The sequence below is a fragment of the Chiroxiphia lanceolata genome, chromosome 5, assembly GCF_009829145.1.
Source record: "Chiroxiphia lanceolata isolate bChiLan1 chromosome 5, bChiLan1.pri, whole genome shotgun sequence".
Taxonomy (NCBI): domain Eukaryota; kingdom Metazoa; phylum Chordata; class Aves; order Passeriformes; family Pipridae; genus Chiroxiphia; species Chiroxiphia lanceolata.
Genome location: NC_045641.1, coordinates 45,663,833 through 45,682,643, shown reverse-complemented (window position 1 = coordinate 45,682,643; position 18,811 = coordinate 45,663,833). Strand labels below are relative to the sequence as shown.

The 18,811-nt window shown below is 39.0% G+C and overlaps 1 protein-coding gene across 1 annotated transcript in view; it reads right to left on the bottom strand.

Annotated features, from left to right (window-relative positions):
* The window catches only part of PLXNC1 (plexin C1), a 69,634-nt gene that overhangs the window by 35,556 nt on the left and 15,267 nt on the right, over positions 1–18,811 (bottom strand). Inside the window, exons 5-12 of the mRNA XM_032688730.1 lie at positions 14,203–14,317; positions 13,048–13,192; positions 9,576–9,645; positions 8,105–8,180; positions 7,927–7,980; positions 3,326–3,465; positions 2,149–2,328; positions 806–893 (exon numbers count right to left, since the gene is read on the bottom strand). Of these exons, the coding sequence (XP_032544621.1) occupies positions 806–893; positions 2,149–2,328; positions 3,326–3,465; positions 7,927–7,980; positions 8,105–8,180; positions 9,576–9,645; positions 13,048–13,192; positions 14,203–14,317 (868 nt within the window). The remainder of the gene's footprint in view (positions 1–805; positions 894–2,148; positions 2,329–3,325; positions 3,466–7,926; positions 7,981–8,104; positions 8,181–9,575; positions 9,646–13,047; positions 13,193–14,202; positions 14,318–18,811) is intronic.

Below are 18,811 nucleotides of genomic sequence, written 5' to 3'. Positions count from 1 at the left end.
TTTTAATGTCTTCCTGACTTCGCACAGATACCTGCTAAACCTCTTCTCTGCAATCAGGGTAGGGCTGCATGAAGAGCACTCAGCAAAATTTCTGAGTTTAGCCTGTGTCTACCTTCAAGCACATTTATCACACACTGCTTTAAGGCTGATTGCACACTGCTTAGGTAACTATTTCCTGCAGTGAGTGAGACAGGAATTGTGACAGCCATTTCTCCTTTCTTCCCCTCAATGCAGGTGACAAGAGTAAGACAAGCTCTCCAACTTAACTCCTGAGTGAGTGAGGTTGCTGCAGTCATTGTAGCATTAGGTTATTATTTACTCCATTGGGTGATGCTGCTGTGTTATGGTCTCTGCACTGCAAAGGGTCAACAAGATGCCTACCTCCTTAAATACTGGGAGAAAAGGTTTCATCCCAGCATCAGCTACAGTCTGCTGCCCCTTCCTGAGGCAGTGGCACCATCTGGGTTCTCAGCACAGAGCCAGAGAGAAGTACAGAACCCCCTCTTCCAACAGACCCACATGTGGAGATTGGGGTGACTCAAAAAGGACAGATTTGGAATAACTTTCTAGACCATAAAAAAAAAGGCTCAGGGAATTATGCAGAGAGTAGCTTATGTGTATCCGTGATTTTGTACTAAGAATTTGTGCAACTGTAATCCTGTAGGTGGTCATATTTATTTCAGTAGGGTAACTGACATGTGCCTGCAAGTGTTTGGAAATTACTGATATCTCCTAAAACCTTAGGAACAAAACCTAATCCATCAAGATACTTCTATTTGGTATTATAAAGGAGATTTAGACTTACTGTGAGGTTTGATCTCTGGTCATCTGAAATAATGACACTGTCCACCACATTAAAATTTCTACCAGTTGTAGTAATTTTGCGACCACCACTGCAAAAAAAAAAAAAAAGATGTGGAGGAAGGCAAGTTAATACCTGTGTTTCCACACAGACAGACAAGTCCTGCATTAAGGCTTCAGCTATGCATAAACTACTCATGAGCATTTTGCTTTGGTAGCAGACGATAAAGTCAAACTGCAGGACAAGATAATTTGACCTATACATTGTACTTCCACTCTTTCCTCATAATGTAATGTTAAATATTTTTGCCACCTCAAAACCAAACTACTTGATTGCCTATACATGTATACCCCTTTTCAGGGACTGTTCACCTTGTTTTCTATTCATGCAGCCAAAGATCCAGACCATGATTTAATCTTGATGAAAGAGTATCATGGTATTTCACTGCCCCAGCGCAGCCCAGCCTATGCTTAATTCTTGCCTTCTTCAGGACAAATCGATCGTGCCAGGCACCTCACAGGAAATATTCTTGGCAGTGTTCAGACCATCTGTCTCATCACACACAACGGTGCTTGTGTCTGAGGGCTCTGGCTCACAATCTCTGCTGAACACAGTTGGAGTGGTTTAAGGTATTATTAATTTCCAGCTGCCTGAGCTGCCTCTCACCTGGAGATGAGGGCACACATCCTAGCTGCGCAGCTGCTGCAGCTGCCAGCCCAACTCATTACCTCAAATCCACACTTGATGACAAAGATATCAGATTAAGAACCTGCAAGCCGGTAAAAACTGTAGGCAGAGGAACAGGTGGAAAGCTGTGCTGAAAATATCTTAAAAACCACCCTGTAAGTCTTTCACCAGATCTGTGAGTCTCCCACAGAACAAGTAGAGGCTTGAATAGGGCTCTTTTGGCTTTAGGGAACATCATCGTAAAGTCTGCACATATCACTGCAGGGGTGATTATTTTCACTTTATTTCACTGAAATTTTGCAGGTGAAGGGTATATTAGTATCAAGAAATCAAAGTTAATCGGAGTTAGAATTTACACATGCTACCCATATTTTGGATTTAGCTTTAGTCTGAATAGACTATTTTTGACTTCTATAAAGGAGAGCTGGGGTGGGCAGGAAGATATTTATAAAATCCTGCAAACACAGAATCCATCTTGCAGTTATCAAGTTAAAATATCTGTTAAATCAGGTCATGGGTGTAAATTCATCCTCCACAACAGGCTATAGCAGTCTTCCAAGTTTGCATCAGCTGCATCTGGCCAAGGAAGAAGGCTCATATTGGCTCAGTGCAACTACATTTGAATAAATACATAAAAAGTAGAGAAAGACAAAATTTACCTGATCCAGGAGGTATTTGGTGTGATTCTAGAACATGATGGCAGTGAAACATAATGCAGCGTCATTGGTGGTGAGCATTTTTTCCCATTAGCCTGTATACATATACTTTTGGCCTCTTTACGTGTTGGTGGGAGAGCAAATGTCATTTGTGTATCATTTAGCACATTTCTGACTTTAATGCTGGAGGAGAAAGAAAACAGAAAAACATTGAAACACAGATGTCATTCATTGGTGGTACTACACAAAGCCTATTACCTACAGCAAATGACAAGGAGAATAGAGAACTGAATCTCCCTCTGAGCTGCCAAGTGGAGGCAGACAGAGAGAGCAGGGAGTTGAAAAGACAAAGTAGGGCATCTTTTGAATGAAGTTTCTATGTGACACAATAATCACAGAAGTCAGTATAGATATTTAACTTGGGATGAGGCTATGTAATGCAATGTGTGATTTTGCCATTTACTGTGTACTTCTCCGTGCTACCAACACGATCCATGAGATAGTCAAGAATGAGAATCTTCATCTTTTTCTTTCTCTCCTTTCTCCCTCCTCTTTCTCTCTACTTCCTGTCTTTCCCTCCTTCTCTCCTTTTGTTTTCTGTGGTCCCCTGGAAATTCATGGTTGAAGTAAAAATGGAACACTATTTTTTCAAGTGCTACCTGTGTAAAATGGCCTTGGTAATAACAGGCAGTAATTGCAGCTGCACCTGATTCAGAATACGATAGCCTAATTATTTAGGGGGTTACACTGGAAAAGTAGGAGCTGTTGCATGAGATATTTCCTTCCAAGGCATGGTGTCTGCACTTTTACAAGCAGAACCCTAGAATATATGGTGAATCTTTTGAAGCAGAGAACTGTCAAACAAAAGCTGAGGCTTTCCTGTGACCTAACTTCTTCTAGTCTGCTAGAAGGCACAGAGGACCACAGGTACAGCACTGTCCTACTATTACTGAGAGAACTGACCACTTACCCTTCCATCCTTTGTATTGTACCCAAACACCAAATTCATTTCCATCCTTTGGGAATTTAAAGTGCAAGTATAACTGGAGAGATGTAGAGCATCCCCTGCTCTGCTGAGGAGAGATACATTACAACTGTTCACCCAACCGTATTGTTAGAGCAAAATGGGCATAATTTTCACCATAAAAAGTAAATAGTGTTATTTTTCAGTTTAACTCACACGTCTGGTTTACAGCCAGTGATCCCAGTCAATATCAGTTTTATGCCTGATGCACGTGTAAAGTTTTCTCCTTTGACTGTTATTTCGCTTTTGCCTAATGTAGAAATCCACAAAGGTTCAATGGATTGAATACTGATATGCTATTAGGAAAAAAAGCAAAACAAAATCTGGTTATAAACAGGCTAGGCAGATAAGCAACAGCTGTAAAAACAACTACCACTCAAGAATGCAGATTTTATGGCACTGGAATACATTTTTATTAATAATTTCAAATCTTGTTAAATTTAATCCTGGGAAGCACTGTCAATCACAACTTCTTTACAAGCCAACTATTTTTACCATCGTATTTTATATTTGAATTTATCCCGTAACAAAGTTGCCCAAAGGAATCCCAGTCTGACATACTGGAAGGTAGGTATCATAAAAACCCAGCTGGAAATGATACGTTTTGTGTGACCCCTGAAGAACTAAGAAACAACGCAAGACAAAACCCGTGGTGCTGTCACTACGAGAGATCAGAGAACAAATGAAGGCATCTTTCATGACCTGAGAAGGGGAAGCAGGGTCAAATCCTTGAATGGAAAATTGAGAAAGAGCCCCAAAATTAGCTTTACTAGAAAGTCTTTTCAAAGTCATGCACAGAACTAAAGGTACAACACAACTGCGGGAGAATTTTTTGGTATTTCATTTCGATGCTAAGAAGTTCTCCAGCATTTAAGAACAATCCTAGTTTACTCTGATGCTGCCACAGTCTTATAGAAACGTGGCCAATTTTTAAACTGTGCTTTTCATTGTTTATATTTACTTGTTCTAACTTACTAACACTACTGAGTAAGAAGAGAGATTTTTCCCCTAGTGCATGTACTTGATACATTTGACAGCATCTCATGTTTAATCAGTGTTGCTGCTTCCCCAGTTTCACAATCATACAGACGGTTTCCTCTTTATCTATCTTTCAGACAACAAACTGAAATATTCGAAAAAACAGGAAAATACGCATGTGAAACCACAAACTGTTTGGGACCTTCTCAGGCAAATGATTTCTAGACTGATTTTAGACTGCCTATAATACTAGTTTAAACTGAGTTTTTAGAGTATTGTGATTATCCTGATTTTTGCTGTGCACCCATGGACACATTCCAGGGTTCATTCTTCCCAACCCTATGAAGGATGCTGGTGCAAAACCTCTAAGAAAGTTCATCCCACATGTTTTTCTCTATCCACTAATCCTTTCATGTACCCAGAGCAGCACTAAGACTTTGGGCTGGTGGTCTGAGGGGACCATCAGTGTCACACCACCATCCTCTGCGAACAGCTTTTGCCCATTTCAGAAAGGTCCCCGGCACATTGTCCCCACATGCTACTATGGCTCACTGAATGCCAGAGCACTCCAAAGCTAATGTCACCTGTCACCACTGATTGAAAGCTTTCACTTGTGCCTTAGGAAATGGCAAGAGAGTGCAAAGGCTGAGACCAGAGGGCCTGCAGAAGGGCCTCTAAGATGACCTCTGGTATGGATAATAGAGGAAGGCAAAGGAAATCCTTCACAAACAGCCTGAGGGAAAAAATTTACTCCCACGATTACCCAGGAATCAGTTTAACCCTTGGGACAGGATAACTGAAGCAAAAATCTAAGAGATTAAAGCTAGCAAACCACCAGTGCTTTTCTTCACCTACACCTTGTCCCTCTGCTTGTGTCCAATCTCCAGTGCAAAAGGACAGTCAATATCCTCACACAAATCCAGAAGCCAACTACTATAGAAAGGAATAAAACACTGCTTTGGGCTCTCACTGGTAACCAGCAGGGAGCCCTGAAGCACCAGAATACTGCAATATCACACAAACACACAGAGATGCCTCAGAGCTGCATAAGTGAAGGAAAGGTGAGGCATCCTTTGCCCAGGGGTGCAGTGGGATGCTGTGATGCTTCAGGGCTCCCGCTGGTCTCTCTGCCAGCCTGCCTTGCTTCTTTTCTTACACCAAGAAGAAATCACGGGAAGACCTGTTCACTCTGAAACAGTTTCAGCCCCCTCTGAAATTGTGCCTTCCCTGCGGCTACATGGCACAGACTCCCTTGCAGCATCTTGCCTTGGACTCATGGAGTCAGTGCAGTCATGGCACTGAGGTAAGCTGGCCTCAGCTACTCAAGAGCCTGATTCCCACCCAGCTTGACTGCGACATTTTCTTCAGCAGCAAAAGAAACCATGAATTTCCTCACTGAATGCAGGAGGGACCTAGTGCCCTCACTGGGGTCTGCAGTGCTCATTTACCCAGCACCAAAGAGCCGCTGACCTTCCAGTTGCTATGTGGCAGGGGGAGAGATGCCCAGTAACAAGAGGGAAGACAGCAGAGAGGCAGAAGGATATTTATAAAAATCACTAGTTGTGAGGTATGTGATGAAAGTGTAAACACGTAAAGAGACATACAGAGAGCGTGCATCAGGTCCTCAGGTAATGTAAATCAGCACAGCCCTGTCAACTTCAATAGAGCTCCATATTTCTGAGCTGCAGCTGCTTCCCCCTTGCCCTGGACAGCCTAACACTTCCCTGGGGCTGCGTAAACAGTGGCAGCCACATCCTCAGAGGTGTGGTTAGCATGGCTGCAGGTCTTGGAGAGATATCTGGCAGCAGCCCAGGTTAAGCAGCCTCTGCCACCCTAGGGAGTCCCTCTCTGGCACAGCCCCTTCTGCACTGCTAGCACAGGGCTCCGAAGAACTGCATCAGGGAACTGGCCCAGATGAAAAATAACCTGCTGAAAGACAACGGTTATTTCCAGCCAAATCAGTTCCCTAGACAAGCATACTCAATCCAACCACTTCAACTGCTGCTCTGGCACAGGGAGGGGGAAGGTGAATGCATGGAAACCAGCAGCTGGAGTCAGGAGGAGGGCTGGGGCTCCCACTGAAAAAAAGTATATTAATCTAAATGCTCAGCTGGGGTTATGGGAAAACACAAATCCTCTTTCTCCACTCTCCAGTATGTTCTCCTTAAAGCACCAGCAGTCAAAGGAGAGCAGGATTTCAAATGCAATTTCAAGCCCTCTGAATGGATCAATCACTTCTAAATAAACATCTGCCTTTGCACTGCCTCTGGTGCTTTCACTGCCTTGTCCATCACTGTCTTTCCAAGATAAGGCATGTGGAAGAAAGCCATCTCCCAGGCAATTCCAACTATTTACCAATGTCAAATTAATGCACTTGGAAGCAGAGCAAAGCAGAATTTCCTCTGTTCTTTCACCAGACATAATGCTTTAAATGCAGATCAAATCCAGAATATTAATGCTCAGAAGCACAAGTATAACAATCCTACTCGTCTCTGTGAAAAACAAAACGTATTTCGTGATTTTGTTTAAGAAAAGTCAGCTGAATAGCTGAATTTAAGAGGTAATTTTACCTTCAGAGGTAAAAGTTTGGGTAGTTCTAATGAAACATTTAGAGATAAGAACACAGCTGCTATTTATAACAACTGTGCATCACTCACAGAAAAGCAGAAACCAAAAAGTGTAGGAAGCAAATCTCTATGTACTTACTCATCAGTCAAATTTCTTCTCACTACTCATTTCTTTCCTAACACCTGCATGTCATAAGCAACCACTGATCAAAAGATCACTCAGTTTTATGAGAAAATAAAAACATTTGGGTTCCATAAAGAATGAAGGGATAACCTTGTGGTTAAAGGGCTGGCCTATGAAGCAGAAGGTTAAAGGGCTGGCCTATGAAGTAGAAGGTTAAAGGGCTGGCCTATGAAGCAGAAGGTTAAAGGGCTGGCCTATGAGACAAATAATTCAGATTGTATGCACACATACAATCGATATGATTTCTATAGAGAACTCAGCAACCAGATTCAGCAGGTACTTTGGCACCAGGGACACTTCTTCCTTTCCAGTGATCCAGCTTGTGTGGGATAGATGGAGAGTAGCTCCACCTCCAGTTTTGTCTACAGCCTGAAAACAAGAAAATTTTTCTGGAAGTGTGAACTAGAGATTTACTAAAACCCGGGGATTTCAGTTCCTGGATTCATTCTCTAGCCACTTCTCTGTTATGCAGACACTGGGTGGCACATGCTCCCCTTCCTTCTGCTCCCCTGGCAGCTATGTTTCAGGAGAAGCTGTGATCTGGCTGCATAAAATGAGGAAGAGGTCTGAAACTCTGAAGTCTAGTTTCACAGAGTTGTCTGTGACAGCAGAACTCAAACATGTTTTTAAGTCTAGGTAAAAGATTAAGTCTGAAACATTCTCCTTTGTGTTTGTTTTTTTTTTTTGTTGTTGTTGGTCAGCTTACACATCCCAGCCCTCAGTGTGCTGGCTCCTGTGGAGTGCCTAAATACAGCATACAGGGACTCTGGCATTTAAAGCAATATTGCAAATACTGCATCTAGAGGTAGGCACATGACAATTGCAGTGTTCACTGTCTCAATGTCTGGATCTGAAACACAAGTTTTTGTTGGTACCTTTTAACACTACAAAGCACCCAGGTTCTGCCTACCAACTGACTGCCTTTTCAACCATATCTCTATTCCTTCTGCAAAGTCCTCCCACTTTAAATAAATTTCTCCCGCAACCCTCAGAACCTCAATAATGCCGATCTTAAAATGCTAACTAACCTCTGTTTTCTGTGCAGTGGTGATCCCCTTGGAAGCGGTTGCATTACAATTATCCTGAAAAAAAAAATCAGCATTTCTCCATGTCAGGACAAAAAAAGAGACAGATTGCTGCTCAGCCATAAAAAAACACAAGGAAAAGGCATCCCAGGGGATTCCAGTTCTCCCCAACAAACTTCACCTGGCAGGTGGTGGCAGGAGAGACACGATTCCATTTACAGCTGGCACATTCACCCTTGTGTACACACTGTGAGCAGCTGGTAACACAGAAAGAGAGTTTTTGTAAGACACAGGAACTCAATCTAGATTGAGTCATGAATGTGAAATTTTAAGTGACAGAAAAGAAGCATAAATCCATGAGAACAACCTGGCAAACATGTAATGAAATGGATAAAACACATAACCTGTGTTTACCCTCCAAGCCTATTGTTCTGTTGTGTTTATTCTGAGGAGAAATCTACTATGAAATACAATCTGTGCTGAGATGCTTAGAGTCATAAATTTCAAAAAAAGCAGGAAGCAGACAGAACACTTTTGGTTTCATTTTGCCGTGATTTACTCCAGTTCATGAGTGGCCAGGTAGTACTTTTTAACCAGAAAAGGGCAGAAAATCATCGCTGACTCTTTAACAGCTTGTCTGAATTTCTGTTCTGTGTGAGTAGTGCTAGCAAGTATCGCCAGTTTGCTATTGCCTTCTCCTACCAAAAAAGATGCCTGTTGGAGACTACTTTGTCCCTATCTTGCTTTGCAATGCCTCTATAAGCATGGAAGAGAGCCAAGGGCAGCACAGTTCTTCTCCACACATGCTGAGAAATGCTCTGATTTAGAGAAAGACAACTCCTTCCCTGTGTTGCCCCAGGGACAGGGAAGTGATGTGCCACTTCCCAAAAAGCAAGAGTTAATTTCATCCCAGGTGCCTATGGATTAGTCTTTTTGTATAGAGGAGGAATGTTCTGAACAGGAATACTGTAATTATCTATAGTGTATATTAGTCAGATCTTTCTAAATATTAACAACCTCCTATCATAAAGGATTAGGCCATGTACTGGGCACAAGTGCTTCCTCTGCCAGCTCTCAAAAAGAGTGTGGCTCTGAAAAATAATGTGTGCAGAAGAATAGGTATTCACTACTCATATTAGCAGATTAGACATTACTCTCTGGTTCAGTTGTATTCATTAGCCATGGACCATACTTAAATTGCATCTGGGTCTAATAAAAAACAATTTCACAAAGTCACTTTTACAGAATCTCTTGACTCCTCTCTTCTAGGTCTTATCCTGAGTACCAGGAATTCACCTTTTTCCCAAGGACAAAAAGGATTTTAATGTCATTGTGACATCCTTTATTATCTCTTCAGGCACGCATCATAGATTCAGTCACTATAATGACTCTCCTACAGTTAGCTGTCAGGGTCCCATTAAATGAGAGAGTCATCAGAAGAAGTAGCTCTCTAAGAACACAAAAAAAAACCAAACCAAAAAAGGAAAAGAGAAGGAGGAGGAAGTGGGCCAAGAAAAGGGATTTTACTATCTTCAGTGAAATGTATGTAGTTCCTTAAGAAATACCAAAAATAGAATGATGAATGACTTCAGTCTCCCACACCCCACACACATCAATCCCTCAATGAACTTTAGGAAGAACCAGACTCTTACTTTTTTGACTGAAATGTTTGTGTGATATTCCAAGAGCTTGAGGACAGCGATGCTTCGAGAATTAGACAATCTGGAAAAATGTTCATGTTAGATACATGTTGGATATCACAAGAAATAACTGTTAAAAAATAATAGAGTTGAAAGCTCATGTGCTTTCAGCCATTCTTTACTTGGTATGCACCTTTTCTCATGCATTCACTCCCACTTTTGACTGATAAAAAAGTGTAGATTTTGTCCTTCTATAACACCCTTCAGCTGAGTTGTGCCAAAGCTTTAAATACACTCATTAATTAAGCTTGATGCCACCACTGCACGACAAACAAAAGTAATATTGTTAGGATACAGATAAGGAAATGCTACCATGAAGCAGGGATATAAAATCATCTCCCAGAAAGCACACAGTGATATGTACTGTGGCACAGCCAGATCCCTAATTCAAGTCTTCTAACTCAACAAACTGTTTTACTGTGAAAGACCCCAACATATCATACTTCTGTCTCTATCTGTCTCAGAGACTTGGTTTCAAGAGTCTCCTTTTGTAATCTATGCAGTAGCAATTTTCATCCTATTTAAATCTTTTATGATTGCATGAGTCAATTTGCCATTACTTCAGCTAGCAATTACTATACCGACAATTCACTGGCAGCTGTGGTATGAAAGACTATCTTCTCTTACGAGCAGAATACCACATCGAAAAGTAGAGTTAGATATATACCACTTATGCCATGGTCTCTTTCATCTGTGTGCCTGCAGATGTGTACATCTGTGAAATGAATGACTGCCCGAGATCAAATGAAACCCATGTGTGCAGACTTTTCTGGCTTCTCTATGCTAGGAAGTAGCTAGCTTTTTAATCCAGAAAAGCTACACATGTTTTAAGTATATCTACCTTGCAAAGGTAGATAAACCTTGCCTTTATCACAGCCTGGCTTATTCAGATGAAAACCAGCTTTGGCTACATCTACAGTTGTTAAATAAAAAGTATCTCCCAGCTCCACATGTCAGCATGGCACTTGCTGCACTTGGGTGCTCACTGCAAAGGTCACCTGAACTGCTTGTTAGAAACAGCCCTTGGGGACCATTCATACTATTAAATACCTTACTAAATGGATAGCAAAGAGTCTGGTTTTGATGGTATTTTAATGCTTAAAGATGTAGATGAGTAGACACAGACATTGTGAAACCCTTCATCAAACATTTGCATCTCCAGAAATCTACTTATCTGCAGAAATCTGACATGTTGGCACACAATTGCCTAAATCACTTGTCTACGTCAATATATGAAAAAGGTCTCAAGCCGTGAACTACAGAAAAATAGTATTTTGCTAGGAGTAGTAAGTAAAAATAAGGAATTTATCTCCTTCTGGCAAAGCTTGGCTTTTCTTTTAAGTTTGTAAAAATATTTTAAAAACAACACCATCAAATATGGTTTCCTGATTCTGTCTCTGTTGAAATTAATGCAACCTCTTATTTTCTGTGTGGTCTGGGCTGACCTTTTAAATGTACTAGACTGCATTGAGAAGGAGGTATTTTCAAAATGTTTTTTTCCGAGAAATTGCACCTAAAGGAGTTTTGCAAGTGCATTCTCTTGTGAGACTGAGGTCACCTTACAAGAGGTACCATAAATAGTAAACATAACTTCACACTTGCATTATCCACTAATACATCCCAGCTCATAGGAGCACATGAGTGACAGTAATACTGGCAGGCACAAGCTAACCTCACAGCCTTCTGGTTAACACTTGAAAAGGGCTCATTTTTGGCACAAAGCAAAGGCAAGGCACGCTGGCTTCCATAACGCGTACTCTGAGATCCTGCTAATGGAGTTAAGAGAAAGCCTTAGTCCAAAAAGACAAAGAACCAAAACAATATACCCCGTAATTACAAGAAAACATAGCTTTTGCAACTGAGCCAATAAAGAACATTTTCCTCTTTTCTAATGCATCTTTCCTTCTCAAAAATCCACTAACAGTGTTTACAAAAGGCAGCTTACTTAATAGACTAGAATACCTATGGATATCACTCTAGCTGTCACCTCCTAGTGACAGACAGTCTTTCCTCCTCAATTCTCAAATCAGTGTTGGATAGGAACTTGACACAACATTTCTATGATGCCAGAACAGCTTTTCCCATACAAAGGCCAAAGGCTCCTGAGATCCAAATATTCCAAGGAACCTCCTTCAGGGGCAAGGGTTTCCTGAGAGAGAGAGAGTTCTTTTGTAGCACTGAGCTCTTCAGAATAACAGATCCTTATAAGTCAGGGATAACATTTCGTTCGTCTTTTTTACACAAAGGTTTTATAAGAGAATCAGATTTATGAAGGGTATTCCATGTCTTTTGGGCTGTATTATTGAGGAAGAGATAGAGGCAGGCATTTATCTGAATTTTCTGTTTCCTCTCCAAGTCACTCAAAAGCACATGGTATCCCTTCAGCTTGCTATCTGTCCCTCTCTCTTGCATTCTAATGTAAGCAACTTTAAGAAGTTATAAGGTCAATCTTTATTAAAAAAGCTTTGTGGTTCTCTACAGACCCTTGAAGAAATGCAAGGGGGATGTTTCCCTACCTTCAGTCAAATATGACTCTGCTGTGAAGGATTATCATCTGATCTTTAAGATCAAAGAACAGCTCAAAAGTCTAGACATTCAGCCATTTACTATCTCCTTCTAGAACTTGTAGCTGTTCATAAGATACACAAACCAGATCACAAGCATCACACATCCCATACAAATCACTCAGGCCTCTAATTCTGAGAACTACTGGTGAACAAAGTAGTATTGGAATCATTGCAACATGATTCAACCAATTATTCAGAAAGATGAATAAAATCAAGTCAAAAAGATGTACCCACCAAATTGCCCCCGAACCATATATTTTTCTACTAATCCTCTACATAGAACAATCACTTTCTCACAGTGCCTAAGTTAGGTTGAAACGGTTAATTAAATCTTAAGGTTATTTACTGTACAGACATTCATAATTAAATTCTCTTTTTATTTATGCTAGTACAGTTTCTTGCAAAAAAAATATTCTGTTTACAGATGAGAGAAGAGTTAAAACAGGTTTATATGTCAAGGGAGATCACTAGACCAACACTGCTTCCGTTGCTCCAGCCAGTTTGATTGTCAGTTAAGTTTCCTTAGATAATTATTAATGGCACAATGTAAAGAAATATACTAGTAATGCTAAAACATTGCATTGCTATAGGATGAATGGAAGAAGCTGCTTTCAGACATAGGGTAATGCGTTATTACTTCTAGAAAGGATTCCACATTAACAAAACTTTAATCATCAAGAATAGTGTGAGTATACTCAGATCACTTGACAAAATGTGAATTATTTTTCTTCAATGACGTTTAATAAAAAGCATTATGTACTCTCATACTCATTAGGCCTGTATGCAGTACTCCCCAGAAATAAGGGACAGTGAATAAGCACTAAATACATGTAATTGTATGTAATAGTAAAACATACCATTATCAGTTATCATCGGAGTGGTTAGATTGCAGAAGCAGGACGAATTTTTCAGCACTACATTTTCATAAAATATTTCAACAGATGTTACAATTTTTATCATACAGAAAGTAAGGATTTTGCTTACATTTGCAGTCACAACAACCTACAAAACAATAAAAACAAGAATACAACAGGTTTTTTGCAATACTTGCTAAGTCACCACCTTGTCTTTACAGAAGATGACAAACTATGAAATGTACAAAATGAAAATTTTTCTGGTGGAAGCAGAGAATTCACTAGGTAGGCTCTCAAAGGAGTGCAACTCTCCTAACTGAAGAAGCAATACAGAAAGAATTCTGAAAGGAACAGCATTGCTTAGTTCCAGAAATTAAATGGATTTGTACAATATGTTAGGGGAGCAATCTGAAATAATTTTGAATTTTAAAACTAGAATTTTGCTATAACAGTGTTATATGCTGTTATATTCCTTTAAAAATATTTGAGTAAAAATACACTCAGATCCTCAGAGAGAGACATCGTTTGCATACATAACCAAAGCACACTTAATTATGAAACAGAATTTGTATTGTAATGAATTATCCTTTGTTTTTGGCCAAGAGCACTTTACAGATATGATCACATTAGTGTATTCAATCAGGAAATCAGAAACAATAGCGTGCAGATTAAGTGGCTGGTCACAAGAGTTGATAATCAAATACTCAAGGCTGTGGGTGCTGTGAACAGATACAGAGTATCTAATATCAAGCACTTAAAGATGCATTTGTGTTAGCATATGTGTCCCAGTGAATGTTTTCTAACTTGTTACAAAGCTCAGAACTTACATAATGCACTTGATATATAGTTACTGGAATATTTAACATAGCTGATACAGTGATACAACAGAAACATTGCCTTCATCAGCACAGTGCATATTTGAATTTTTGACTCAACATCATGAAACATAGCTTCAGGATACATCATAGGAGAGGAAGAGAATATTTATCTAATTGACACATTGAGCTCACTGAGATTTCCAAGACATTTGCCAATTGTTGAGGTAAGAAGCACTAATATATGGATCATGGCAACGAAAGAAGAGAAGCTGCAATAAGCAACAAAATCACACATTTTAAGTCACAATAAACAAACATACACAAAACTGGGTGTACATACCTGATTTTTGGCAGGGAAACTTAGCAGGATTTCCAGATCTTTATTGGGTGCATGTGAAATGTTATACCAACCATTTATGCTGTTTGAATGTGTACAATTTTCTTTTAATGTGCACCTAAAAGTATACATAAAATTATACTAGCCTCCTTATCATGGCTTTGACTTCAGACACTGTACTTCAACTTATTTAAAGTTATTGATTTTTTACAGAAATACTATTGATTTTTTTACAGGAATATGGTTACAACTGCAAAAAGCTTCAGGAAAACAATCAGTAAAATCTTCTGCTTATCAAAATAAATTACAATGCATTGATATATGCTTGAGGGTCTTGATTAAATCCATGGGACTTAAGCAAGTATTATATGCTTGGCCAGTAACAGCAGAATTGGTAGCCTGGGATAGAAATCATCACCCCCAACTTGATTTCTTCATTGTACAGCTCTAGATCCGACCCAGCTCTGCTGACACGCCCCACCCCACCCCCCTGCCGGTTCCCTCTGCAGTCTGCGGGGAAAAATACATTCTTCTAGGGTGCAATTCACCTAACCTATTTTAGACATTCATACAAAGATGAAATGAACTACACTATAGAAGCTGCTCATTCTCTCCAGAGAGTATAAGAAGAGATGGGGGCAAAGAGCAGATGTAGAGCTATGCTACAAATGTATATAGTTGATGAGATGCATCCTCCTTCCTAATTTTCTTTGTCATCCACTGATGTCAGTGCACTTGGTTAAAACCACCAGATTTGAAAAGGTAGTTCAAAATAGATTTCTGTCTTCAAGCATAAAATCCATTCCAGAAGTAGGATGGCACAAAGGAAACAAAAATGTTATAGACGCCAAATTGTAGGAAACAGAAAATATGCTACAAAAATTAGGAAGAATGAGGAAACACTGAGATAAACAAGTACTATGAAGATTACATGTTACAACATGTTATAAGAAAAAGAGAACACAGGCATACAAATTAGATGCACAATCACTGAGTTTGAAAGGTGAATCCTTAAAATATTGCCTGCTTTCAACAGTTAACAAACAATTCATAGATTAACTCCAAGTAATTTCATATTGTTAGCAATTAAAGTAAGTGCTAACTGAATATATCTTCATGTTTTCATATTGAGTATTTATAAAGAAAATATTTATAAATATTCAATCTTTATGGAATATTTATAAATAAATGTAACATTTAATATTGTTTTAATCCTACTTTTCTACCAAACATAGATGATGTATAGCTTCAATCATATGATCAGTGACATGTGCCTTAACGAGCCATTCCTTTGCTATGAACTAGAAATGAGTATATAGTTGCAAAGCATAGTCATTTTTTATGAGAAGCTCACTGCACAAACATATTTCACAAGCAATGTGTTTTTTCCCCAGAAGGAATAACACAAGAATGACTTTTAACAAAAATATCCACCACTTTCCAGAATGCCCAAAATAACCTCACAAACCATAGAAATCATAAAGTTGTCTTCTCTGTAGATCAAGTTGTTGGCAACTAGAATGCAGTTGAGCACAAGGTCACTTCCTTTGTGGTCTAACTCAGGAAACTGAGTTCCTGCTACACAAGAACCTGGTAGGGCTTTGCATCTGAATATATTAAGATTGTAATGATAATGTAATAAATTGGGACTATATGTCTGACACTTCAAACTGTCTGAACTAGGACAAATTTCAGTCTCGTTTATATCTCTCTTCACCTTACCAAGATCACAAAAGTCCATTAGCACCACAGTTTAGCACCAGAGTTTCAGAACCACAGAGGATGGGATCTGTCATCAACAGATGTTCATAAACCAGATTCTCAGATATGTACAGGAAGGTAACTCGCACCGGCAATGGTGCACGGAAGAAAGACATTCCACAGGCTGAGGATTATGAAGGTAAATTTGCAAGGCAACACATTCTGCAATACTTGGCACTAAATTAAGCGTATGCATTTCAGTGACACTAATATTAAAATATTAAAAAAGAAAACTGTCAAGCTGAATATTTACAACTGTCCTAGGACAAAGTTATTTGCTTTCTTAGACTGCCCGAGGAACAAGCAGTGAACTTGTTTTCCTCATCTGCAATGAAGAATCTGAGAGTTTAATAGCAAAACCAGTAATGCCACACAGGACCCAGGGTTGTGCTTGCTTTTATGTCACAAAAAAGTGCATCTTTTGTTGCTCTAAAAGCTGACCTTTAACAGTCAAACAATGTGCTATGGAGAACAGTCATTTTCATAGGAAGCAGTGACATCTGATGCCCCTCAGAATAAATTCTCACAATTGCCCTGCACTGACCAAGAGTAACATGAATTCCATTCACCTGAAGAGGAAAATATTTTGTAATATCCCTATTTTTAGAAAATTGATATCGATTGCAAGCACATTGGAATGAATAACAGATAAATATTATTTGTGAACCACATGGTTCAGAAAATTAACATACAGACTCAGAAAACTACTTTCTTGGAAAGCTGGAGTGGACCCTATACAAGTATGAAGATAAAAGGTATGAAACCCTTGGGTCAGATTTCAGACATGCATAGATACATGTACAGAGGAAAGTACAGTGAGGATTTTTTGAAAATATTTCACAGCAAGCTAGTTCTTTATACTACTAAAGATTCCTCTACACAACTGGAATGGAGTTCTTCTAATTCCATTATGATAAAAATGTCTATGCATACTGGTTCATTCATATTTACTTAAGTCTCTGCTTCACTGATCTTGTATTAGCTGCAGATCCTACAATGTTTGCCCTCTCTACCTTGCTAAAGCATACTGATTTCCTCATGGAATGAGAACATGCTTTCAGAGAAAGTTTTGGCTTCCTTCTTTCTCCAAGGTACCAACACCTGAATGAAGCCTACGTCCTACACACTGACCAATTCAAAAGTAAGTCTGGTCCTGTCAGATAACATATTGTGTCATTTCCATATGGAAAATACATGTAAAACATCAGTGCCTTGTATTAGAAATGTATTTCAGCACAATTCAGGTAAATCTGATTCATCTATAGAAAACCTGTAAACATTAAAAGAAATCACACAATGCTATGACTAATTGTTTTGAATGATCATAAGTGAAAAGGAGAATTTATATATTTGTTGCTATGGAAGAAAGAGTAGAAATAGGAACAGTAGAAATGTTTTGTTTAATTTTGTTTTCTCTTGTGATGGATGTGCAGATTTTTTCTTTAAAATACTGGATTTCAGTTCATACTGTCTTTAAGATGAGGTACTAGCATTGCTAGCAAGTTTTACTTAAAAGTGGAGTGCGCATTTTATAGAAAGTTTATTTCCCTGTAAGCACAAAACATATCATTGATCTCAAAATTACTACGGAATATATCGTTTTAGTGGGCATATATGGACTTTGACTAAAACACTGGCTAAAAACACGTCTTTTTCTCTAAAGCTTTGCTCAGAGCTCTCTCTTTCCAAACCAAATATTTCATGATGCAAAGTGTTTAACAGTAAAAAATTATGTGGGTGTTCAACAGGAGTCATCTTATAGTAATTCATTTTTCCGCCAAAAGAGTAAATTATTTCTGTTGCAACTAGGTGGAAACTTTTGGTGATTCCCCTCAAAAGCAGGGGATTCCCTGACTAATAACTGTTACTCACAAACTCTTTATAAGGTAACTAAAAGCCTGAAAAGCTTAGCACTGTTACACACATAGTTTGTAACAAGGTAGCAAAAGAGAGTCTGAAGAAAATATATTACAGAATAAACACCTACTCTCTTCCAATAACTACCTTTGCAAACATACAGTAGCAGGTCTTCAGCAAAATCATGTTTACACTGAAACAAACCAAAATGGGTAGTATTAACCTTCTAAAAGAAGGCTACTAGTGAAATTCGTCAAAAATCCATCTTATAGTCACTTTGGTTTAAGGTTTTAATCGGGGAACAAACCGGCATAAGAGAAGGCTTACACTGTTGACATTTGTTGATGATACAAAGTTGGGAACATTATCATGTAGAGGAAGATGAGAATATCACATAGGAAAATTTAGATAACCATCATGAGATGGCATTTCAAAGCATAAAGTACAAGAACATGTACCTAGAGCAGTAAAAATCTCACAACCCATGCGTTATAGACTGGAAACTCATCAGCTGGAAAGAAAACAAAGAAAGAGAAGGACCTGGGGGCATTATTTGATCATGGATGATTGTGGCCCATCAATGTGATGCTGTTATGAAAAAGACGTTTGTGATTCCAGAACACACTAAGATGCTTCCTGGACACCCTGATTAAACAACATTAAGCAAGGCACAGCTGAAATTTCTTCTGGAACAATGTGACAGTCCTAGCCATCCTTATTTTAAAAGGATGCATAAATTTCACAGAAGGGTTAATGGAGTTGAGGTAAGAAAGGAGTATCCTATGTGAGACGATCTTAGTGAAGTTTGCTGTTTTAGCGCACCAAAATAAAAGCAAAGAGAGAGATTGCTTCCACAAAAAATATTGAAGAGGTAAGCATAAGGGAGGGCGGAAACCTATTTAGGTCAAGGTGATGTGAGCACCATAACAAGTATAACCTGTCTATAAACACACATATGATGAAAATGAGCAGATATATTTTAACCAGAAGAAAA